The sequence below is a fragment of the Mixophyes fleayi genome, chromosome 4 (assembly GCF_038048845.1).
Source record: "Mixophyes fleayi isolate aMixFle1 chromosome 4, aMixFle1.hap1, whole genome shotgun sequence".
NCBI lineage: Eukaryota > Metazoa > Chordata > Amphibia > Anura > Limnodynastidae > Mixophyes > Mixophyes fleayi.
Genome location: NC_134405.1, coordinates 202,980,465 through 203,004,070, shown reverse-complemented (window position 1 = coordinate 203,004,070; position 23,606 = coordinate 202,980,465). Strand labels below are relative to the sequence as shown.

Below are 23,606 nucleotides of genomic sequence, written 5' to 3'. Positions count from 1 at the left end.
ACGGGGACATGCCAGATTTTTATGCTGAGCATATCAGCAAGGTCCCCTGCATTGATTAGCCTTAGGAAGCTCTGTGGGGACCTCCATTTTTGTCCTCACTATGACTCAGTTCCCCACAGTATTGGTGTGTAAACAGGTCATTGTCCCCACAAGCATATGAATGCAAGCACACACACGCACACACAGCAAGCAGAAGTCAGTGGCCGTGAATCACTGCACGGCTGCTATCAGAATATTATGGAAACCAATGCCACCATTTCGACGAACACTACTGAAATTTTCCAAACCCTCACCCATATGGAGCAAAATGTCCACAGTCCACTCACCTCAATCAACAATACCCTCACACATCTCACTGACTTTATTTCACTATGCATCACTAGCACAATTTTCCCAGGTATCCTCTCCTTCCTCTTTCTCTCCAACTGTCAGTCCTATCAATCAACCATACTTCACCATACCTGATTATTGGTCCAAAAGACAACACCCTTACCTTCACCCATGTTCACATCCTGCACCACACCGCTCTTCAGGTCCAATTCATATTATGCCTCATATTTGTGCTCACAATTCATAGCATGCCTCATAGTAGAGCCCCAGTTAATATTATGCCAAATAGTTGTGCCGCTAATTCAAATTATTCCTCATAGTTGTGCCCACAATTCATATCATGCCTCATAGTAGAGCACCAGTCAATAATATGTTAAATAGTTGTGTCCACAATTCATATCATGCCTCATAGTAGAGCCCTAGTTAATATTATGCCAAATAGTTGTTCCCACAATTCATAACATACCACATAGTAGAGCCCGCAGTTGGCAGTCAGGCCTGGAAGCTGCTTAACTAAAGAAGCCAAAGATGTCCAAAACGGAGCTTCTGCGCAGAAGCTCCATTTCAGACATATATGGCTGCTTTAGTGAAGCAGCTGCAGAGCTCCAGCACGCCCTCCCAGCAACAAGCGCCCGATTCATTTGCTCCGCACATGCTGGGCCCTTGACCGGAAATACCTAGTCCAGGGGGCCCCAGGGTGAGGGGAGCCCAGGGCATGTGCCTCCTATGCCTCATCCCCCTTTTAATCCTGGTATGGATGTCATCCTTGCAGTGTTCTACATGCCACTCCTCTTCTGTCTCCCCCCTCTACCATGCCCTTCACTGGCTCCCCATCCCCTACAGAATCCTGTTCAAGCTCATCATACTCACATTCAAGGCCCTCACAAACTCCACTGCTCCCTACATCTCCAACCTCATCTCTATTCACGCTCCATCCCGCCCTCTGCGATCGGCCAGTGACCGTCGCCTCTCTTCCCCCCCTGGTTACCTCCTCCCACGCACGTATCCAAGACTTCTCCCACGCTGCCTCCCTCCACTGGAACCAGCTCCCCCACTCCATCAGAATATCCCCCAATTTGTCCAACTTCAAACAGGCTTTAAAAACCTACCTTTTCTTAAAAGCCTTCCAGTCTCCCACTTAACTACCCACCTTGTCGTACTCCTCTCCCCCCCTCTTCACCATTCCCTGACTTAGCCTCTGTTCTCCCCCTCTCTTCCTCTCACCCTTGTGTCTCTGTCTGTCCACCCCTCCCCTTAGATTGTACGCTCCTTCGAGCAGGGCCACCTCTCCTCCTGTTCTCCACCACTTATAACTCTGCTACTTAGTCTCCTCCTTGAGGACCTTCTGGCCTTCGACCCCTCTTTCTACTCTCTTCACCCCTCTGTGACTCTCACCTGTCATCTGCGCCCTCCCTCTTGGGCTCAGTCTACCAACGTATGCAGATCATCCCTTTCCCCCACCCCCTCTAGCTGCACTTTGAGCTTCCTGAGTTACTGTGCTTCTTATTAACTGTACCGTGCTGTCTCACCCTGTACTGTGATACTGTCTGTCCCTGTACACTGCTACGGATACCTTGTGGCGCCCTATAAATTAAAAAAACTAATAATAATAATAATAATAAATGCAGTGCTATTATCTGTTTGATTTTAAATAGGCATACTGTGGACTTAGAAATTACAACCTTAAGGAACAGTTTTCACCTCTTAGCAAATCACTTACTGAATTAACATTTCCAGAGTTTTTCCCACTTGAATCATTCATTCATTTGATTAAGACTACCGGTCCACTTCCAGTGAAAGGCACGGAAAAAGTAAACATTACGGAATGAGATAAATGTCTTTGGGAAGATAGTGTATAGAAACAGGTGAGTTTTCCCTTTGTCCAAAATTATCAACGTTTGTGGTGAGAAATGTTCACAAACCACAATTTGAGGCAGTCATGCTAGGTACACACTACAGAAAATTTCTCCTAATGCGACATCTTTAACAATTTTATAAACAACAGGGAAACAAAATCCAGATCAAAATGCAGATTCATGCGACCACTTTATACAAGTTTTACACGATTTACCTTCAGATTTCTACTCTTCATCTGTCATAGTCATCGGCTGAAAAGATCCTGACTCTGCACACTCCATAAAGAACTATGGACACTGCCGGTCCTGAGTGCGTACACACTGCAGAATTGGAACGACATCATCCCATTGTTGAACGACATTTTTTGTACGGTTTAAAAATCAAATGGAACAATATGATGAGCTTTGGATTGATAATCGTTCATCGGTGCAGCACACACACTAATGTATTATCGGGCCAAATGGTCGTTTATCATCTAATTGGCATGTTAATCAGCTGAAAACCCTGTAGTGTGTACCCAGCCTAATACTACTGCCAGAACCCTCTCCTGTCTGAGTACAGGGAAATGTTATCATAGTATAACAATGCGATTGTTTATTGGAATCTGTAGATAACCAAACATGCTCATTGTCAAGACTCTGTAATTGGAGGTGTGGGAAAAGAAAAAAATCTTTGAAAAAGAGGACAAGAATTGATTATATTGATTAAATTGATTACAAATAAACATTGGCACCAGACTCAACTTTGTGCTGCTAACTAGAAAGAGCCACTCATCTTCTTGAAAATGCTGAGATGATCCCACCATTAGAAAAAGATAATACAACCTTAGATCTGGAGGAGGAATACATTAATGCACCAAAACATTCTACACCAAAAATGAAAGTCACAGTGAAAAGTGATGCAAGTTGCACACCTCCTTGGACTATAGAAGAAATAGCGTGTGAAAGAAATTGCTGAATACCATGGACCAGGATATTCTGAAGATGTTGGACCTTGGTAAATGGCTTTGTGATGAAGTTATAGAATAAGCTATTTTTAACTTCATAGGCCAGAAAAGTTTGAATGAACAAATATTGGCGTGCACAATTTATATATATCAGAGTTTTGTAAGAGGATGCACTGATCTATCCTATAGACACCTAGAACAAAACAGTGCTTTAAACATGGACTTTCTCCTAGTCCCTTTCAACACTGATGCCTGGGGACATGGTCAGCATTGGTGTTGTGGTGTCATCAGTTTTAGAACCAGGGAAGTCATCATAGTAGATTCCAAGATGCAAAAAAACAGAGTCAAGGAACATGGTGAGATTCTTTTGCAGCGGCCTGTCATCAATTGGCACATGTATTGTTTATCCAAGAAGAAAGGAATGTCTATGTGAAGATGCTATTCAGCAAAATAATTCCTATGACTGTGGTGTATACACAGTGTTAAATGCTTATTGTATTATTTCTGGAGAGGAATGCATAGAAATACATAGAAAGTCAGCACGTTAGAAGATGAATAGAGAAAAGTGTAGTTCAGCATAAACAGTGCAGCTGTAAGAGAAAATTATGCAAGTACTGATACAGTAACATGCACATCGAACTGATTACAATTAACATGGCTGTAAAGGTAGACGAAAGACCACTGGTCAAGTACTTAGCATCACTCATTAACAAGGATAGCAGTCAGCAGTCCACATGTGCAGAAAGTGCATGCCCAGGAAAATAATCACCAAACAATTGTATGATTCTCTGTTGTCACTGCCGAAATTGGTATCATTCACCTTCAAAATATTCTCCGCACTAAAAAGTCATAAAACTTTATTATCCACAGATAATAGATCTTGCTACATGCAAGGATCTAATATCAACATTCCATTTTACTGTTAATCTATTTTTGTGGTTCTGTAGGGTGCTCCCTCAGTACTATATTTGAAATTGCTAAAAGAAAGAAAGAAACACTACTCATGAGAGGCACTCTTACTCTGCTGAGTGTGTAACTATGTGAATCAATAACTGAATGAACTAGATAAGTCCAAACGCTTTATAAAGGAAAGATCAGGCTGACTAGCTATTCCCATTGTGACTGTAACAACCTGTTTGGTAGCTTTCTCTAGCTAACTCCTCTAACGAATGTTTCGCTTGTGCTGCATCTTAGAGGCAACCAGTTCCTTAAACTATTTAATTACTTATTATGCAATGGCATGGAAAGAATGTATGAAATATTTATCACATTTGTGCACTAACAGCAAGTTCCACATATATATCCCCTGTTCAGGGCCATCTTGACAATATTATGGGCCCCCAGGCAAAGCAGTGCACCAGGGCCCCTATATATAAATATATATGTGTATATATATATAGTAGAGAGAACAAACAAGATATCTACAGATGGCGCTTACCCAATATATGGAAGATAACACAAATACAGAATTGCATATGCGTGTATAAGGCAATAAATAAATAAATAGATGAATAGTAAAAGCAACACCTCCACAATGTGCGTGTGGCAGCCAACCTTAAAAGCGGATGGTTAGTCCGATAACATAGTAGGATATAGATGGTAAAGGGCGGCGCCTTCAGGTGTATACAGTGTATATAAACATATAAGCACAAATATACGCAGAAATAGTCCAGAGGAGTTAGAACAGAACGGTGTCTGTATCTGCACCGCAGGTAACTAAAAATCACTGTAGTACAGGATAAATATATTCAAAAGTTGATCGTGCAGAATATATAGAAGTGGTGTGCGTACCAGATATATAAAATCAAACCGCTTATCTGTATAGTAGCTCCTTAGAAATCCCGGAGTATGATCTGCAACCAATTCTCCTTAACGATGGATAAAATGTATGTTCTAAAACAACCGCGACACCAAACTTATCCGGTCTCACGGTGACTATCGGCTCCTCTCGTCGGTATCTGCTGCCTACGACGCAGTTAACTGCCGCGCCGCCCTTTACCATCTATATCCTACTGTGTACATATATATATATATATAAATATATATATATATATATATATGTATATATATATATATATATATATATATAAAAATATATATATATATGTATATATTAGTGTGTGTGTAAGACAAATAAGTGATTTTGTATATATGTAAAAAAAAGTGATTTTATAAATATATATATATATATATATATATATATATATATATATCACTTTTTTGTACATATATATATATATATGTGAATATATAGGGCCCCCCTTAACTTACCTTTCCATCGCCTTGTTCTCCAAGTACGATGCCCTTCTCTTCTTTTTTCCTCGCTGAGTCTCTGTTCTGCGCTCTGGACATCTACACTTGATTGCATTGGATCTATTGTCACCCTCATGATCGGATTGTAACGTTTCTGGCCAAGTTAAAAGTTCCTCAAGGTGGAAAAACACGACTGCTAAAGGCAGAGATGACATAGCAATGGCGATGTGGCACTTCAATTAGCTTTCAGTGACAGAGCTGTAACATATATGGCAATGACAGATCCAGTCAATGTCGGGCATGATGTCACGTCCGACATTCACTGCGAGCACAGCACGGAAGAGGGGACCAGGGAGGGAGCCGGATCGCCACCTGACCACCTGATCTGAATGGTCAGGTGACCACAAAAAGTAATGGGTTTTTTTTTTGGTTGGTTTTTTTTATAGGATTTTTTTTTTTACAGCAGTCCTGCCTTGGGCCCCCTTTCCCCCTGGGCCCACGGGCACCTGCCCATCGTGCCCCTGTTTGAGAACTGCATTGGTATGTATTTCTCATCATTAATAATTTACACTTACCAATGGAATACTGGCCTTGAGACGGGCAGATAACAAAGAAAATGCAAGGTTGATATTAAATGTGGAAAATGAATCAGTCCCAACAAAATACATATGATTAAATTGAAGCTCACAACAAAATATACAAGGAGTGACTATTGCCCAGAGTTTACTTTTTTTAATCTTTAATATTTTGCATTTTCAATTATTTTAGCGATATTCAATAAAGTTATATTTTATAATTGTGTCTGTTATTTTTTATATTTATTTTTTTTTATATTCTAAACGCGTTGGAAGGATAAGTGTAAGCGGGATTTCGTTACATTTTTGAACTGATATCGTGGAGGAAATTTTCATGCGAATATCCTGAATCTATCTGGTATGAGTATACACATTACCATTTTGGGATATCCTTGATGTCATGTTTTATATGTACAGGTCTCTGTTTGGAGATAATACATTTTTATTAAATGGTGTTTTATGATAATGCACCAGATTGGTTTTTTTTTCTTTTTTTCTGGCATATCATGCTAATACTCTGTGGAGGAACTTGAAAGCGGTACACAGGAAGGATTACTAGAGATGCTTTATTAAAGCCAACATCTTGTAAGCATATACCTTTGGGGCAGATGGTGTAAAAAGTCACAAGAATTAAGGTGGTATTCCTTCGTTTTCATCACGAGGTTGAAGCATATTAACCTATCCAGCCATTCTGAAGCAGGTATTAAAACTGTCCTGTGCTGTCTTTTGAATGGCGGTTTCATCCAAACCGTCGGCGGTTTAGCTTTTTCAAACCACCATCCATTGCCAGCCATTTTAAATAGAAGCCTCAAACCGCCCTATAGTAAATGCAGCGGTTTGGACGTTTTGGATCAATAAACCGCCAGCGATGGGTGGCGGTTTAAAACCGCCACCAAATCCGATTCTTAGTAAATTTAGCCCTTAGTGTTTGTAAAAGGGGATCTGGGAGAAATATGGGTGTCTCTATGATATAAATGCAAATTTTACTGACATTTCTGCATTAACATGGCGTATAAAACAGCTGTCATTCCATAGTAATCAGCAGTCATTCCACAATATGACACCTGTGTAGTGGGGTACTGTTTCTGATGCAAGCAATAAGGACTGACACACAATCTGCTAGGTAATTGTAGCTTTGTTAAAACAGGAACAGAACACAAATACATCCAGGTCCAAGGTAAAGCCTGGCAATATTAACCAATAATATTGCACCTCAGGGCGGGGCCAGACATAAGCATAACATCTGTAACAGGTACTTGAATCGGGGAGCGCATATTCACAGGATTTATTGTGTGGATTAGGGGATCTGAGAGAAATAGGTTGTTTACCATGCAACAGCATTAGTTTTATTTACATTTCTGCATTGACGTGGGATGTAAAACAGCTGTCATTCCATAGTAGTCAGCCATCATTACATGTAATTCCACATGTAAAACATGACCAAGCATCCTAGCAATAAGTGTGTGGAAGACATAATACATAAGTGTAAGATGTTTTAATCTATGCATGAAAGTTCACTTTGCCATCATTATAGTCAGTTGGCATTCCTTTAGGAGACTGGAGCTGTCATTCCTTCGTACCTCTCAAAGCAACGCAATGACACAATTAGCTTCATCATATTCTTTGTTCCGCCCAATGGATGGCGCAAATGGCCTCATGAAGTCATACATACCTCTCCTTGGGGCCTATTTATCAAAGGTTTTCCCCCTGTAAAATCCCAGAAAACAACAGTTTTCAGGGATTAAACACTAAATTGCTCTTTAGGATTGTTGCATCTCCTATCGTTTAACTGAGCACTCCCCATAACAGTGTATGGGGAGTGCTCAGTAACGCTATTTAACAATAAATGAAATTTACTTTTCAAACATGTTAATGTACGTGAGCTGAAGCTGCAGTACGTTATCATAAATGAAAAGTTTCAGTGCTGTCAGCTCTGCTCTGTTAGAGTGCAATTGTATGATTATTGATTTAATATCTATCATGTGCTAAGCTTTAGATGCTAATATGTGATGCTATGACTTTAAGGGAAATTAAGCAGATATTATTTTTAGTTTAAAAAGACAAATTATTCAAGGTTGGCCACGCAGCGCCATGTTCCCATCAACGAAAGATTCCAAGAACATGTAGCAACGTTCTTGATAAGATAAAACCCAAGGACTCAAAGATGGGGGCAGCACAAGGATATTGGCGAAAAGCCTGGAAAGAGATAACACACAAAGAAGAAAGAGTTGTTTGATCTTTGATGTAAAACTGAACTATATATTGTTAATTGATTTTCTCTCATTATTTTACTGTCTTATAATTGGTTGTTCAGAATCTATACCCCTAGACTTACATGTATAAAAATAAGCGCTGAAGTGGTCTCAAATTGGAACAGAATAAAGCTGCTCAGCATTATATCATACAGGTGTTGAGTATTTTCTGTTCACCAGTCGACTGAAAACAAAGAAAGATCTGACTGACATTGAAGGTGCTTGATAGAAGTATCGGTGAACCCCGATACCCCAAACATTTCTGGGGGCTAGATCCGGGATGCTCCAATATCTCCACACCTGACGCCACACTCCATTGATGTCCAGAGAACTGCTGAACTAAATCCGGTGAGTAAGACAAAGTGTAGATTTCTACCATCTTACTCTGTTCAGTATTTCTTTGTATATCTAAGGAAAGTCAGTTGAGGTGATTAGAGGGTATTTCATGAACCCAATGTTCAGTCAGAGGAAAGGATAATGAAATGATAAATGTATGGATACTGTAGATTATGATGGATGTAGACAATTTGAGTTAGAAGATAATAAGAGAGTTGAATGTAAGAATTGTACCTGCTGCATTGTTCTGAGAAAATATTCAGGTTGCAAGGGACCTAGACTAAAGGGTGTTACAACTACAAATGCATATTACGGTTTTGTAAGTAATGAAAAAGAACTATATTTTACGTTAGGGTGCATTTGAATGAAGAAATACTACATACTGGCCACAAAATCATATGTTACCAGATTATAAACCTATATGCCCATACACTGATTTGAGGGGAAGAATCGGATCAGCCATAAATGCCAGCCTTTTAATCTACAGCCAATAAACCTTACATCTGGTGTTCCTAGGGCAGACTAGGAGGTAAAGGATTAAAGATACTTATAGTCTGTACAAAGGGGAAAATTGTATTGCCTTATCCCACTTATAAGACATTGTATCCCAGATACTGACAGTACTGTGACCAGTAACCCAGTAAATGGGGGCACAGAACAGTAAGATGCCTACTATAGGCAAGCCTATGGATATAATGAAAAAGAGAGAAGGTAGTAAAGCTCTTAAAAGAATTCATAAAGTACTCAAGAGAGCAGGATTTCCCCCAGAAGGGACATTAGACTTACAGAAATGGTATGGGTTTTATTTGAATAATAAAGAATGGATAAAAAGGCTTGGCTATGAAGATCAGGTCAATGTGTGGATATGCTAAATGTATGTTTGATCCTGCGCAGCTGAATGAGTGAGATGTGCCCCTCCCTTATTCTGTGTAAAAGATTTCAGTGTGTTGAGATAAGAAGCACTCTGTTTTTTGTTATCTGACAATGTATGTAATGCTGATAAAATATGTCCGGAGTGCTGAGTGATAATAACATGTTGAGGCTAACTTGTATTTAGTCTAATGCTGGGACTTGTAGTTCCACAGCAGTAGGCTGGAAGGTATCAGCTGATTTTTCTTTCTCTGTATGTGAGTTTTGTCTCCGTCTTACTTCGTGTGAGGGAGATCTGTGTTTGTCTGTCTTGTCTGTTTTTTGCTTTTTTTTACAAAAGACATGTTTCAAGGTTAAAGAAGTTGTACATTTGTAAATAATATAATGCCTGCCTGCTTAATTCTAAGCTTTTAAAGAGATGCATAACAAGTGTTGAAATGTTTTGGTCCGTCATTACACGATTCAGTGGACGGACAAGTTGGCTGGGGTCCAACAAGCCGTTTCTGTATTTGAACAAAATAATTTTGTTTCTGAAATTTAAGAAAAATAGCTTTCTCTTTAATGAAGTTGAGAATTGTGGGAATGAGCCTTTACATGAAGATATATATTACAAGCTGTTTTTATCTGTGTGAAAATGGTGCTGATGAATGTTCTCAGAAATAAGGAGGGTTTGTTATGCCCATAAAGAAATGTTACGAGATAAAATGTCGTCTGTGAGCGAGAATTGTGAATAAATATTTGTACTTTAAACATGGAAATCACAGAATCTGGAAATATGTGTGAATATTTGGTTTACAAAGAGATGATGAGAAAGGAGTGGCTTTGAACACTCGCCCAGGTCTCGTCACTTTGACATTCCCTGTTTGTGAGATTAGGGACTGCCCCTTTGAGGAAATCAGTTTTTCATTGCATGGAACGCATAGCGTCACAGTTAAGCTACAAAGAGAAACTTTTAAACAAGTGTCGTATTAGCAGCAGTTCAATGTGAATTAATAACAGTTACTGTAATTCCTAGTGAATAAATGTTAATCTCTATGCAAAAGTTTTTTTCTTCACAGAAGCTCTCCAGCTACAAAGCACCCTTTCAATCCAGATTGAATTTATCCAACTTCCAATGAATAGAAGTTTGCAATGTTTTGATCCACAGCTACAACAAACATAAGTAGAAACTAATCAAGAATTTAAAAACCGTAGACTCTGCTGAGTAATGATTACCTTGTTTTGGAAAGAGATATTAGAGTTTATGTGCTATTCGCATAGCAAATGCATGAACCAGATGGTTTTTCTGTATGTGCAGAAAGCAAAAGGTTTTTATTTTTATCCTCATAAGAATTTTGAGTCAATCAGTGTTGTAAACGCATTCACTGCAATTATTTACTGTGCTATAATAGTAGTATACTGCAAGTCCTTCTTTGTATCGTGGGTATGGTAATGTATTGATGGGAATTCAATATTTGTACGGAAATGAAAATGATTTAAGACTTTATGAGCTATTATCTGTGTTTTTGCATTAGCATTTCTGGGTGATAGTAAGACATTTACACTCTCTGCTGAGCAAAACCAAATGTTTAACCAATTTTAAGCTAAAGCAACTTCAGCACCAGCACTGGCTTTGCCAGATTGTGACAGAGCTACTCAAGTACACGAAGTTGAAGGCTTCACTCAAGATAATGCCCAACATCGCAGACTGTTTAAGACCAGATTCCTCAATGGCCTTTCTGAAATATATCGTCAACAATTGTTCCTTATAAGACCAGAAGCAGTAACAATGGAAATGCAATACATGCTCCAAGTTCTGGAAGATATAGAAGACCGGGAAAAGGAGAAGCAAAGGAAAGCCAAAGACAAATCTCAAACTCAGAAAATTACCATTCATGTGGTCCAAGAGAATCAAGACTGGAAGGTTCGTACAGACACAAGAGGTGCACCAAAGCAACAAATAAAGGAAAAAGAAAACATGACTCTGGAAGAAATGAAAAAGCAAGGCGTTTGTTTCTTTTGCAAACAGAGAGGGCACATGAAAAGAGATTGCATTAAGCATAAGAAATGGCTGGAAAGAAGAAATCAACAAGCTACAGACCAACAACTGGCATAGGAAATTGGCACTCCAACGTACCTCCGGCTCACATATAACCAAACTCTGAAAGATGACTTAACTAAAGGCCTAATGAATATCATATTACCCAATGGTCAAGAACGTGAGTGTCTAATTGATACTGGAGCAAGCCACACTGTATTAAGAAAACAGGAGGTACCTCAACAACTATTAACAGAAATTTATTTACCTGTTACAGGCCTAGCAGGAAAAGAAGTAAAACTAACAGAAAGTAAACCAGTTACACTTTTAGTAGGTGAAGAGACAATTGAAGTACCAATACAATTTCTCAGTTCCTCATCTTGTCCCTATAATCTGTTGGGAGCAGATGTACTTTCAAAGATACAAGTCAGTATCAAATACACCCCAACTGGAGTAAAACTCACAAGTCAACTCCCATCTCCAGTCCAAGAAGAGCTTACAGCAGCAATCTACATGCTGGAGCAGATGAGCACATGTCACAAGGATAAGACTGTTAATCTACCAGATTGGCTGAACATAGTACCAGACAAGTTATGGTCCAAAGGAAAACACGATGTGGGCACACTTAAAGTAAATCCTGTAAAACTGACACTAAAGCCAGGAACACATCCTGTCTCAATTAAACAGTACCCACTTGCTGCAGCTCAAACCAAAGCGATATCAGAACAAATACAAGAATATCTACAAATAGGGGTGTTAAGAAAATGTCGCTCTCCTTATTCTACAACCCTATTCCCAGTAAAGAAACAAGATGTTGGACAAGGGGGTGCAATACTGGATGGTTTATGACCTAAGAGAGGTCAACAAAAGACTTCTGATCAACACTCCCATTGTACCCAACCCCCACACTTTGCTTAATCAGATACCGCCAAATGCAAAATGGTTTTCAGTAATTGACTTGGCAAATGCTTTCTTCTCAGTCCCAATCACAGAAGATAGTCAACTCCTTCTAGCCTTCACCCATGATGGAAACCAATATTGTTGGACAAGACTCTCTCAAGGAGGAGCCACAAGCCTATCAGAATTTTCAGAAGCAATGGCACTAATTCTCCAAGGATGGAGGCCTATCAATCCAACTACTCAACTTATTCAATATGTAGATGATCTCATGGTGGCTGCGGAAGCTGAAGAAGAATGCAAAGCAGAAACACTGTCATTACTTTGTTTTCTGGCCGAACAAGACTGCAGAATATCACAAAGCAAGTTGCAACTAGTACAGGAAAAAGTAATATTCTTAGCACATTGTATCTCTGCAGGAACCAGACATCTTACAACTGAAAGAGTTAAAGTTATACGAGACATGAAGACACCAAAAACAGTCAAAGAAATCAGAGCCTTTTTGGGACTCCTCAGATATTGCAGAGAGTGGATTCCCTCAGCTTCAATTCTTATGCAACCACTGTATGAATGCTTGAGGAAACAACAGGGAACAGAACCACTCAATATAACTGAAATAGAGAATGCAGTGCAAGCCCTGAAACATGCTATCTCTACTGCACCAGCACTTGGACTACCAGACTATCTGAAGCCTTTCACATTGTTCTGCCATGAGCAGTCAGGACATGCTCTTGGAGTCCTCACACAGAAACATGGAATGAAGCAAAGGCCACTGGCCTATTATTCTGCACAACTCGATCCAGTTATAAGAGGTTCTCCATCATGTATACAAGCAGTAGCAGCAGCAATACTGAAAGAAAAGGTAGCAGATATGGTATTGGACCATGCACTTATTATTCAAGTTCCACATGCAGTCACAGAAATTCTTAATCAAGCAAAAACAAGACATTTGTCTGCAGCTAGACTAACTAAATATCAGGTAGCCTTGCTCAGCGCCTCACATGTAACAATTACCAATTGCACAGTCCTCAATCCAGTAACCCTGCTCCCCATTGATGATTCAGAAGAGAGGAGTAAGGGGAGTCGCAAAGAAGATGAATCATCAGACAGGGGATATGAGGACCTGAGTGAAGTGTCTGAAGAAGAAACTGAAGAAATACACACACAAAAATTTTCACATGATTGTTTGGAACTTATGAAATTAGAAACTTGAGCTTTGCATAATGTTACTGACACACCACTCTCAGATGCAACCCTAACTCTTTATGTAGATGGATCTAGATACTATGTGGATGGAGTTCCATATACAGGTTATGCCATCACAACTGAGGAAGAGGTGCTTGACTCAGGAACACTGTCTAATGGAGCATCAGCACAAGAAGCAGAATTGATAGCTCTAACTAAAGCTGGTGTATATGCAGAAGGACAAAAAGCCAATATATATACAGATTCACGTTATGCCTGGGGAGTGGCGCATGACTTCGGTCCCATTTGGAAAAGCAGAGATTTCCAAGGATCAAATGGAAAACCCATCAAACATGCAAACTTGATTAATGAACTGTTTAGAGCATTGGAACTCCCTAAACAAGTGGGAATTATAAAGGTTCAAGCTCACACTAGAGAACAAACTCCAGAAGCAAGAGGAAATAACTTTGCAGATCAAGCAGCAAAAAAGGCAGTCCTCCAACCAAAGAATACTACATTTCTTGTAGACTCAACAGAAGGTGACACAGACAAATTTCAATTCCCAGACCTACAAAGCCTTAAAGACTTTCAGAAACAAGCAACAAAGGAAGAAAAGAATAAGTGGGAAAAAGAAGGTGCACAGCTTGATGAGCAAGGAATATGGTCAAAAGAAAATAAATGGTGCCTACCAAGAGCCTTATACCCAGTAATGACTCAGATTGCACATGGACAAGTACATCATTCCAAAGAGGCAATGACTAATAGGGTATGGAAAAATTGGATTGCCCCTGGATTTAACTGTGCGGACACAAACTGTGTGGCAGCTTGCTGGATATGTGGAATACACAATTTAGGGCAAAGAGTAAAGACCCCAAAGGCTTTCTATCCCTTTCAGAGACTTCAGATCGACTATATACAACTTCCTAAATGTGGTACCTACGAGTATGTGTTAGAAGGAAAAGCTACTGCTAAAAATACAGCAAAGAAATTAATCTCAGAAGTCATCTATAGATATGGCATACCTGAAGTTATTGAATCAGATAGAGGTACAACCTTTACAGAAGAGATAATGAAGCATGTAATGAAGAACTTGGGAGTATCACAAGCTTTTCACACTCCTTATAGGCCACCAGCAGGTGGGAGGGTAGAAAGGCTTAATAGTGACATTATATTAAAACTACAGAAAATGATGCAAGAAACCAAAAAGACTTGGTTAGAATATTTACCAATAGTTCTGTTTAACATTAGAACTACACTTATGAAGAGACACAGGTTTAGCACCAAATAAGATACTGTTTGGCACAGCACACAGAACAGGCTGTTATTTTCCATAGCAACTACAGCATGTACGTGGTGATTTGTTGAACTATGTTGCTTTATTACAGAAACAACTAACTGAAATACATGGTCAAATGTTCTCCTTCATTCCAGACCCTAATTTTGATACAGGTACCCATAAACTGCTATCTGGTGACTGGGTGGTCATAAGAAAGCACATCAGGAGATGTCTTGAACCCAGATATAAGGGTCCTTATCAAGTCCTGTTGATGACTCCCATGGCAGTGAAAGTACAGGAAAAAGACACCTGGATTCACGCATCACACTGCAAAGTCTTCAAATCAGGGGAGTCTTGCTCTGATAAATAGAAATGACTGTCTTATGGTATTGATATGTCTTACCAGAATATTTGTGCCTGAAGTAGGACAGACAGTAGGACAGACAGATAAGTGACAAATTGCCTATGTCACTGTGAGAAACAGAAGGGGAAGGAGTGCTCAACAATTTGCACTCATAGGAGAATAAACTTTGAAAATGCCTTTGTGAATACATAACCTCATTGGCAAAGTTGTCAGCAATGATTCATTTTGAATATTGGAAATATTGCCATTAGTAGCAAAGGGTTTGGCAATCCAGCTCATTGTATATGTGGTAGAGAAAATTGTTATATGGCTGATTAAGAAATCACTGACACTTGATTGTTGTTCCTGCAGGAAAAATAATGAGCTTCCAGAACCAGTAATGATCACAGAAATTTCTACAAGTTTAATGTCTGAGACAAACAGTGAACATTATGAACAATGGTCAACAATCAAACCAAAAACCTGCACAGTCTGCAACAAGAGATTGACAGTGACCATCGAGAAACCAGAATGAAAATTGATGTCCTATTCATTAGTGGAACATATTTGTTAATGAATCTTATTCCATATAGAAAGCAATGAATATCTTGATTCATCCATTGATACTAATTCTTCTTGTACTAACTATAATGATTATATGGAACTGCTACTTAACATGTAATACAAGAAAGCTTTTGAATAGATATCAGCAAAGTATTCCCCTCTATGCACCGAGATAAAACATTAAGTAGGGAAAGAAAAGTTATGGTGATAAAGTACCAGAGATATGTGCTTAATGAATTCTTGTTCTAATCATATGGGGTCCTTATGATACCATATGTTTAAATGTAGGTACTAACTGTCTTCTGCTGAGTATCGCCATGACTGATAGGTAGAGGTTAATAGTTGATATTTAATCAAAGAGGGGAATGTTAGAGTGCAATTGTATGATTATTGATTTAATATCTATCATGTGCTAAGCTTTAGATGCTAATATGTGATGCTATGACTTTAAGGGAAATTAAGCAGATATTATTTTTAGTTTAAAAAGACAAATTATTCAAGGTTGGCCACGCAGCGCCATGTTCCCATCAACGAAAGATTCCAAGAACATGTAGCAACGTTCTTGATAAGATAAAACCCAAGGACTCAAAGATGGGGGCAGCACAAGGATATTGGCGAAAAGCCTGGAAAGAGATAACACACAAAGAAGAAAGAGTTGTTTGATCTTTGATGTAAAACTGAACTATATATTGTTAATTGATTTTCTCTCATTATTTTACTGTCTTATAATTGGTTGTTCAGAATCTATACCCCTAGACTTACATGTATAAAAATAAGCGCTGAAGTGGTCTCAAATTGGAACAGAATAAAGCTGCTCAGCATTATATCATACAGGTGTTGAGTATTTTCTGTTCACCAGTCGACTGAAAACAAAGAAAGATCTGACTGACATTGAAGGTGCTTGATAGAAGTATCGGTGAACCCCGATACCCCAACAGCTCCGAAGAGGGTTTCACTCGGCGCATGCGCACTGGTGTCAGAAGAGGATCCCCGTTCATCGCATGCTGCTTCGGGAACAAAGATGGAGTGGTAAGTATGTTTTCCACTTCACAGGAACAGCAGTTTTTCTGAAGTTTTTTTAATAAATATGAGAAATAGTTCAATCCTTATCAATGCGATAAGGATTTAAAACTATTTTTCATATTTTGCCAGTCTTGATAAATGTGCCCCCTTGTGCTTTAATGCATCTGGGCAGCAGCAGTTAAATGCTCATGGAAACTATTATAAAATGTTTATAACTGCTATATGTGTTAATGCATTTACAGTAATAGATCATTGTGTAATTGTGTGGTGTAATAATGCAATTCCCATAGTCTAGAGCAATTACTGTGCTGCTTATATCTATAAATTTATGTTTGCAGTTCCTTATTATTTGGGTTGGTTCCTGTTTTTGGCTCCAGGAGTAGGAGAGGCACATTACAGTGTTGGGGGAGGAGTAACATATTGTAATTCAAGGGAGGAAGAATGGGTGTGTGATAGTGTTAAATAAAGGCAAGAGATTTTGGTAGTGCATTTCTTCATTAGACTGCACTGTAGGTATGTATCATATGTTTTCACTGCCAGAGGTTTTTTTTTATCTTTAAAGGTTTTGTGTGACAGATGCTTTAAAAGAAGCTTTAGATTTATTACTTACCTCCTAAGCACTGCTCCTTCATGGATAGCATAGTTGCTACAGTGCTCTTCATGTTATGTTTACTGAATGTGATAATGCTGATAATATTTTTTTTAAAATTAAAATACTCATTTTCAATAAATATCGACTCATAAACCCAGAAAATAAGAAATATTCAGTAAGAATTTCATCTGACATCCTGCACTTGCCTCTTTGTTGTCTTCTAAGTACACGTACCTGTAAATATTTAAATGTGAAAATATAAATTTCATGATGAGCATAGTTACAGCAAAAGAATCTTCAAGTTTTGGTTTCGCTTTGCTATTCTGCAGAATGACATATTTTCTGGAGCAGCTTTTAAAATTCCACTATTTTTAGGTGTCTTTCCGGTGCATTCAATAAAATAGCTGCATTGGGCACTGGTGTTTCAGTATGCATTTTTGCTTTTTATAGTCATCAAGACACAGAACATCTGAATCTGAGTGAAAATATCAGAGGACTAGCGTGTAGGATTTGGAGGCAGTTTTTAGTAGTGTGTGGGAAATGTGACAGCGTAGTGGTGTGTATTGTAAGAACCTATGTTCTGTGCCAATGTTTGCCACTAATCTGTAACATGCAATGCTTATTTTTATACACAGACTCCAAGGGGTATATTTACTAAACTGCATGTTTGAAAAAGTGGAGATGTTGCCTATAGCAGCCAATCTGATTCTAGCTTTCATTTATTTAGTGCATTCTACAAAATGACAGCTATAATCTGGTTGGTTGCTATAGGCAACATCTCCATTTTTTTCAAATCCGCAGTTTAGTAAATATACACCCAAATGTATCTGTATTATAAGGAAATAGGTTTATATAGCTATTTTACACATTTGGCAAACAAGGATCGCAAATATAGACTGACCACAATTTACGGCACATATTTGTACCAGTTCTTTCATTCAGAAATATGTAACTTTTTTTCTACTCAAATCCTTGTAACACTTTCCTTTTTTTGGTTTTGTCCTATAGACATGTCTGGATAAAAATTAGCTAACAAACGTTTGTCTGGCTTTAAAAGGTCTAACATTCCCCTATCCTTTGTTTTTGCTGATAATAAATTGTGTTTGATGGTGATTTGCATTTGAAGTCTGCCATGTACAGATGTTTGTGAACAAAAGAAAAAATATCAAGGCTTAAGTGTCCCTCTTTGGCTATTTGAAATGTCAGACTGTATGAAATGATGGGAGTCCTGTCAGTATCTAGGTATGCTCTGAAGGTCTAATGGAAGTACATAGGCTGGCATGGCATGCAAATACTTGTAGTTTTGACGAGCTGGAGATATACAGGTTACTAGTCTCTGGTGTATGACATAATGTGTGTTTACTAGAAAATACTATATACTATATAGAAAAAATTGTATACTGAATTCAGGGTTCAGTTTGCTGAACCCTGATTTCACTGCTAATTAGTGACATTGCTGAGGGATGAGGCACAAGGAGCCCCATACCTCACTAGTGACATACATCACGGAGGCATTTTGTGCCTCATGGCTCAGTGATGTCTCTAGCTCCTAGTAAAGTGACCCACATAAAGGCTGAGGTGTTTGGCTGGTTTTGCTGTTAGAAATTTGTGATACACAGGAGGTAGATTGAAGTTACTCATTATAAATTAACTGCTCATCGCCTGTGGACACTTTTGTGGCTCCTAATATGTAAACAGTCATTTTTCATAAATAACCATTAGCCATATGCCATACTTGCCAACTTCTTGTAGTTGGCGTCTGGGAGCTGCCGGGGGGGAGGTGGGCATGTGGGGAGCGGGGACCCGAAAATTTTGGACTCGCCCCGTGACAAAAATGACGCAAACGCATCATTTTACAGTGGGGGGCAGGGCCAAATGCCACGATTCCCGGAGAATCGCTAGGAAGTGGGCAGATGTGGGAGTTTGCCATACACTCCTGGGAGTCCAGGAGACCCACCCTGAACCCGGGAGTCTCCCGGACATTCCGGGAGAGTTGGCAAGTATGCCATATGCACTACATAGGAATCTGTATGAGTCAGATGACTTCCGAAATCTGGGCAATTGCATCCACCAAGTGTGTGATCAAACTGATAATTCATCCAATTGTTTGATGATCAGGTTGAATGACTGGATCTGCTAATTTGTGACTAGCATTACTTTTTGACACTAAATATGTATATGGTTCCCATAACGAAAATACATGAGGCCTATATAATTTATATATATAACCTGTATGTAAAGGCCATAAAATCCACCACATACTTCCTTTTAGATTCTGAATAAGTTTAAACAGTGAAATAAATTCAGTACCACTTATCAAATTAATTTGGGTTTACTGCGTGCCTGAATGTTGTGAAAATAAGCATTTTGTTATGTAAATATATTAGGTGGAACAAAGTGGATAGTCCTAGGAAAACCGAGATATATGGGAGCCAATTATGCCCTTTTCCAATATGTGGTCAAGCTTTTAGTTCTTTGTTAGGCTAGGTACACACTGAAGGTTTTTCAGCCAATAATAGGGCCAATCAACCGAAAAACGACCGCTTGGCCACTTATGGCGTTATTGTCTATACATACACGCTGAACGACAGTCATTCCAAAGTGCCGATTGTTGTTTCATTTAGTTGGTCGTACTGTTTACTAATCTCGTTCCAATACCTTTTGATCCTGCTGTGTGCATGCACTCATGCTCACGGTCTCCATAGAGTTTACAGAGTCATGTTTTTTTCAGCCGATGCCGGCAATAAACATGTCCTGGTAACTAAATGTAGAGAGTGCTATAGACGGAATTAGTAATTTCTTTGTTCTGAAACTGAATATTTTGTTTCAAAGTAGCAGAAGCTAACAATTGTTATAACATGTGGACAGCTATAACAAAGCTGTTAATCAGTGTGACAGGAATGAATGGATGAAAGCATTTTGTGCTGTCGTTCTCTAATCGACTATAGGACCAGATGAAGAGCACAGATCTGAAGGTAAATCGTGTCTAGTGAAGGCCTGACCGGTTGGACCTTCAGTCGTAGGTACAATCGTTGTAGAAAACAGATTGGTCAGAAAATTCTCCAGTGTGTACCTAGCCTTACATCAGGGCCGTCTTTCCCATTGGGCACAATGGGCAGGTGCCTGGGGGCCCTGCAGCCCAGGGGGGCCCATCGGAGACAGCACAAAAAAAAACCTGAAAAAAAAGAAGAAAATACTAACCTTGCGGTCAGCTGGCGATCCAGCTCCCTCCCTGGTTTCCTCCTCCGTGCGGCGCTCGCAGTGCATGTCGGGCGTGACGTCATAACGCCCGCCCGACATCCATTGCGGAGCGCGACGGAGGAGGAGACCAGGGAGGGAGCCAGATCGGCTGCTGACCGCAAGGTAAGTATTTTCTTCCGACGGGCCCCCCTGGGCAGCAGGGCCCATATATATAGTCACTTTTTTTTTTTATATGTATATGTATATATAGGGGCCCCGGTGCACTGCTTTGCCCGGGGGCCCAAAATGTTGTTAAGAGGGCCCTGCCTTACTTCAGGGTTTTTCATTAGTGTTTATGCAAATACAGCAGTTTAACATATACCCTTTTATAGCTCCTTCCATGCACAGAACAAAGTGAACATATGATTTATAAGACTAGCCCTACTCAGGGTTTGGTAATCATGTGCTATTCAGTGTTGACACTTCATGTTTACATAATTTGTTGCATTGCCAATGTCTCTTTCCTGTTTCCTCCATTCTTTTTTTTTCTCCTCATACAGTGCTGTTCTTTCTATTAGTTAAAATCAAGATATGGAGAAACCAGGAGCAGGTTCTGCAGGGCATGTGCAGCAAGCCACCAGGGAAGAGGTGAGAACATTGTCAGCAGTTGTCACTGTGTTCAGAAATAAGCAGCTTGTTACTGGGCATAGCTGTAGAGTAACATTTATGTTGACCCTCATACTGCTTTCATTTTTGGTCATAAACCAGAAATGGGACATTAGCTCTGGCTATGTAGGAGAGACAGGGCTGAGCAAGAACCAGGCCTGGATTTCTGAAAAGACTACATAGGTCCATGCCTAAGGAGGAAACATTGAAACGTGAGGAAGACTTTCTGGGTCTGATCAAGACCTCAATATTACTATCAAAGTGAATATTTTGATTAATTCATATTTTTCATAGCAACGAAGAGATTAATAGTGTTTTAAACGAAAACAATTTTAAATTGATATATAAGCTGGAGCACCCATCTCTGTTATATATTATTACTTATGGTAAAAAATGTATATGTCATATTGTGTACACAGGTACAATATAAGGGAACTTGGGTATATTTTTTTTATTCCCATGCATTTATTTTGTAGATGCTTGTGCTCTGTAGAATGTAGAATGTGTTGCTGGACCTTTCCTGTCAGTTTGTCTTCAAATATCCTCCTGATAAGATCTTAGTTCTAATATTTATAGTATGTTTACATTTAGCTTATTGGCCCATTGTATTCAGATCAGGAAATCTAGCTCTTTATATTATAAACTAATCATCCTGGACTTTGGTATAGAATTTATAGAATTTAATCACTACTGCTGTTCAGGCCTCAAGCAAGGACAATGGGCCTTATTAAGGTTGAACAGCTCTAGTTAGCTGAGTTATACCACTTTTATACCACTGCCGCCCTGGCAATATCCCGGGTTCATAAAACTGGCGGGTGACAGTGAACGAAACCCCGGCAAATACCCAGGTAGACAGTGTTCACACTGAACACGGGTCTGCCTGGGTCTCTCTGGCAACATCACAAGAGGAGCTTTGATTGGCCAGCCTTTTTTTTTTTTTTTAACTTTCGGTGAGATCCGGGTTGAAAAACCCGGGTTTCACCATTCTCTCTGGAGGCTACCCGGACCTGGGAATAACCCTGCAAAGGACCTGGGTCTAATTCCCGGGTCATCCGACCCGGGAATTAGAACTGGACCCGTTCACTATGAGTCGTCTGGGCATGCCCCGGCAATAAATCCATTTTTGAGGCAGTGTGAACGGGGTATAACTGAGTATATTATTTCTTTGTCCTTAATTTACCACCCAGAAAGCTGAGATATATGATTTTTTTTTATTTTGTAAATGGAAAAATATATATTGTTAGTTGTGTATAGTCATCATATACAGTATAATTTTGTACTTTTGCAAGCTGACATGTTTGAGGGTATACTGAGAACTTGTCTCTACAATTGACAGTCCAGACCAGTCAGGTGTTGTTGTCATCTTTGTGCATATATTGCAACTTATTTTCCAGACTAGTATTAGGTTAATAGTAATGCATACATATGATACTTGGAGAGCACTAGAGAAAGGAAAATGGCATATCGAAAAGGGAACTTTTTTTTTTATTAAACAATTAAATAAAGTAAGATGCACTCATGCCAGGAAATAAGCAAGCAGATGACCAATACCTAGTAGGCCTTAGATACATATTGCCATGTATTTTATTGCTGAATTACCACCAACTAATGATGTTAATACCGTTTGCATAGTAGTGGTTCGATATAGCAACATGACTCATTTTGTGTCCCTTCCTGCATTACCCTTGCTGTGACTCTGGCTTCATTTTTTGTTCAACGCATAGTTAGATTACATGGGATTCTAGATAATATTGTTTGTGATAAATGCTCCCAAATCATTTCCAGGTTTTGGAGAGCATTCTGTTCTATTTTTGGGGTCAATCTTTAATTTTTATCTGCATATCGTCCACAGACTAATGGTCAAACTGAACTGGTCAATTAAATCCTAGAACAGTATTTAAGGTATTATGTTTCTGAATTGCTGAATTTTTATCCAACCATTCTGTTCTGGCTATGGAGCCCACCATACATCATGCTCATTTTTAAATACGGAATATAACGTTGTGGCAAACCTAGGGTACATTAGGGCCTAAATATACAGGACCTTAGAAGATCTTTAAGAAAATAAATCTGGTTTTATTTAGTTGGATTTATATAATTTTCATTGAGGATTCCCATGACCTGGTTTTCCTGTCAAGATGTTTGGAAAGGGATCTTCCAGGCCACCTCCAGTTCTAGTTGATGGTCAACCCAAGTATATAATTGTGAAGATTTTTGATTCCAAGTGGCTTAAAGGTCACCTTTCTTACTTGGTTCATTGGAACGGATATAGTCCTAAGCTCCCACTATTAATGTTTATTCTGAAAAATGTAAAAATATTATTTCCAGAGAAACCCTAATTTAGAGGTTCCCTCAAAAGGTGGGTACTGTAAGAAGCAGTGGATGCAGATACGGTCTGCTGTGATCCTTTTCCATTTTTCCCTCTTGGTTGCTATGGACTGCTT

At 39.1% G+C, this 23,606-nt stretch overlaps 1 protein-coding gene and 1 long non-coding RNA gene across 3 annotated transcripts in view; both read left to right on the top strand.

Moving 5' to 3' along the window:
• The first annotated feature begins 10,032 nt into the window (after positions 1–10,032).
• Positions 10,033–16,530, top strand: LOC142152471 (uncharacterized). The gene is made up of 2 exons (XR_012691340.1): positions 10,033–10,581; positions 14,950–16,530. It is a non-coding gene; the product is annotated as an uncharacterized LOC142152471 (long non-coding RNA).
• A 689-nt stretch (positions 16,531–17,219) lies between these two features.
• Positions 17,220–23,606, top strand: part of HK3 (hexokinase 3) — a 61,541-nt gene continuing 55,154 nt past the window's right edge. Inside the window, exons 1-2 of one of the 2 annotated variants that reach the window (XM_075209145.1) lie at positions 17,220–17,237; positions 21,057–21,144. In XM_075209145.1, coding sequence (XP_075065246.1) covers positions 21,088–21,144 — 57 coding nt within the window. In that variant the 5' untranslated portion in view covers positions 17,220–17,237; positions 21,057–21,087. Of the gene's footprint in view, positions 17,238–20,272; positions 20,292–21,056; positions 21,145–23,606 lie in introns of those variants that run through there. The other variant, XM_075209146.1, reaches the window with a different exon arrangement.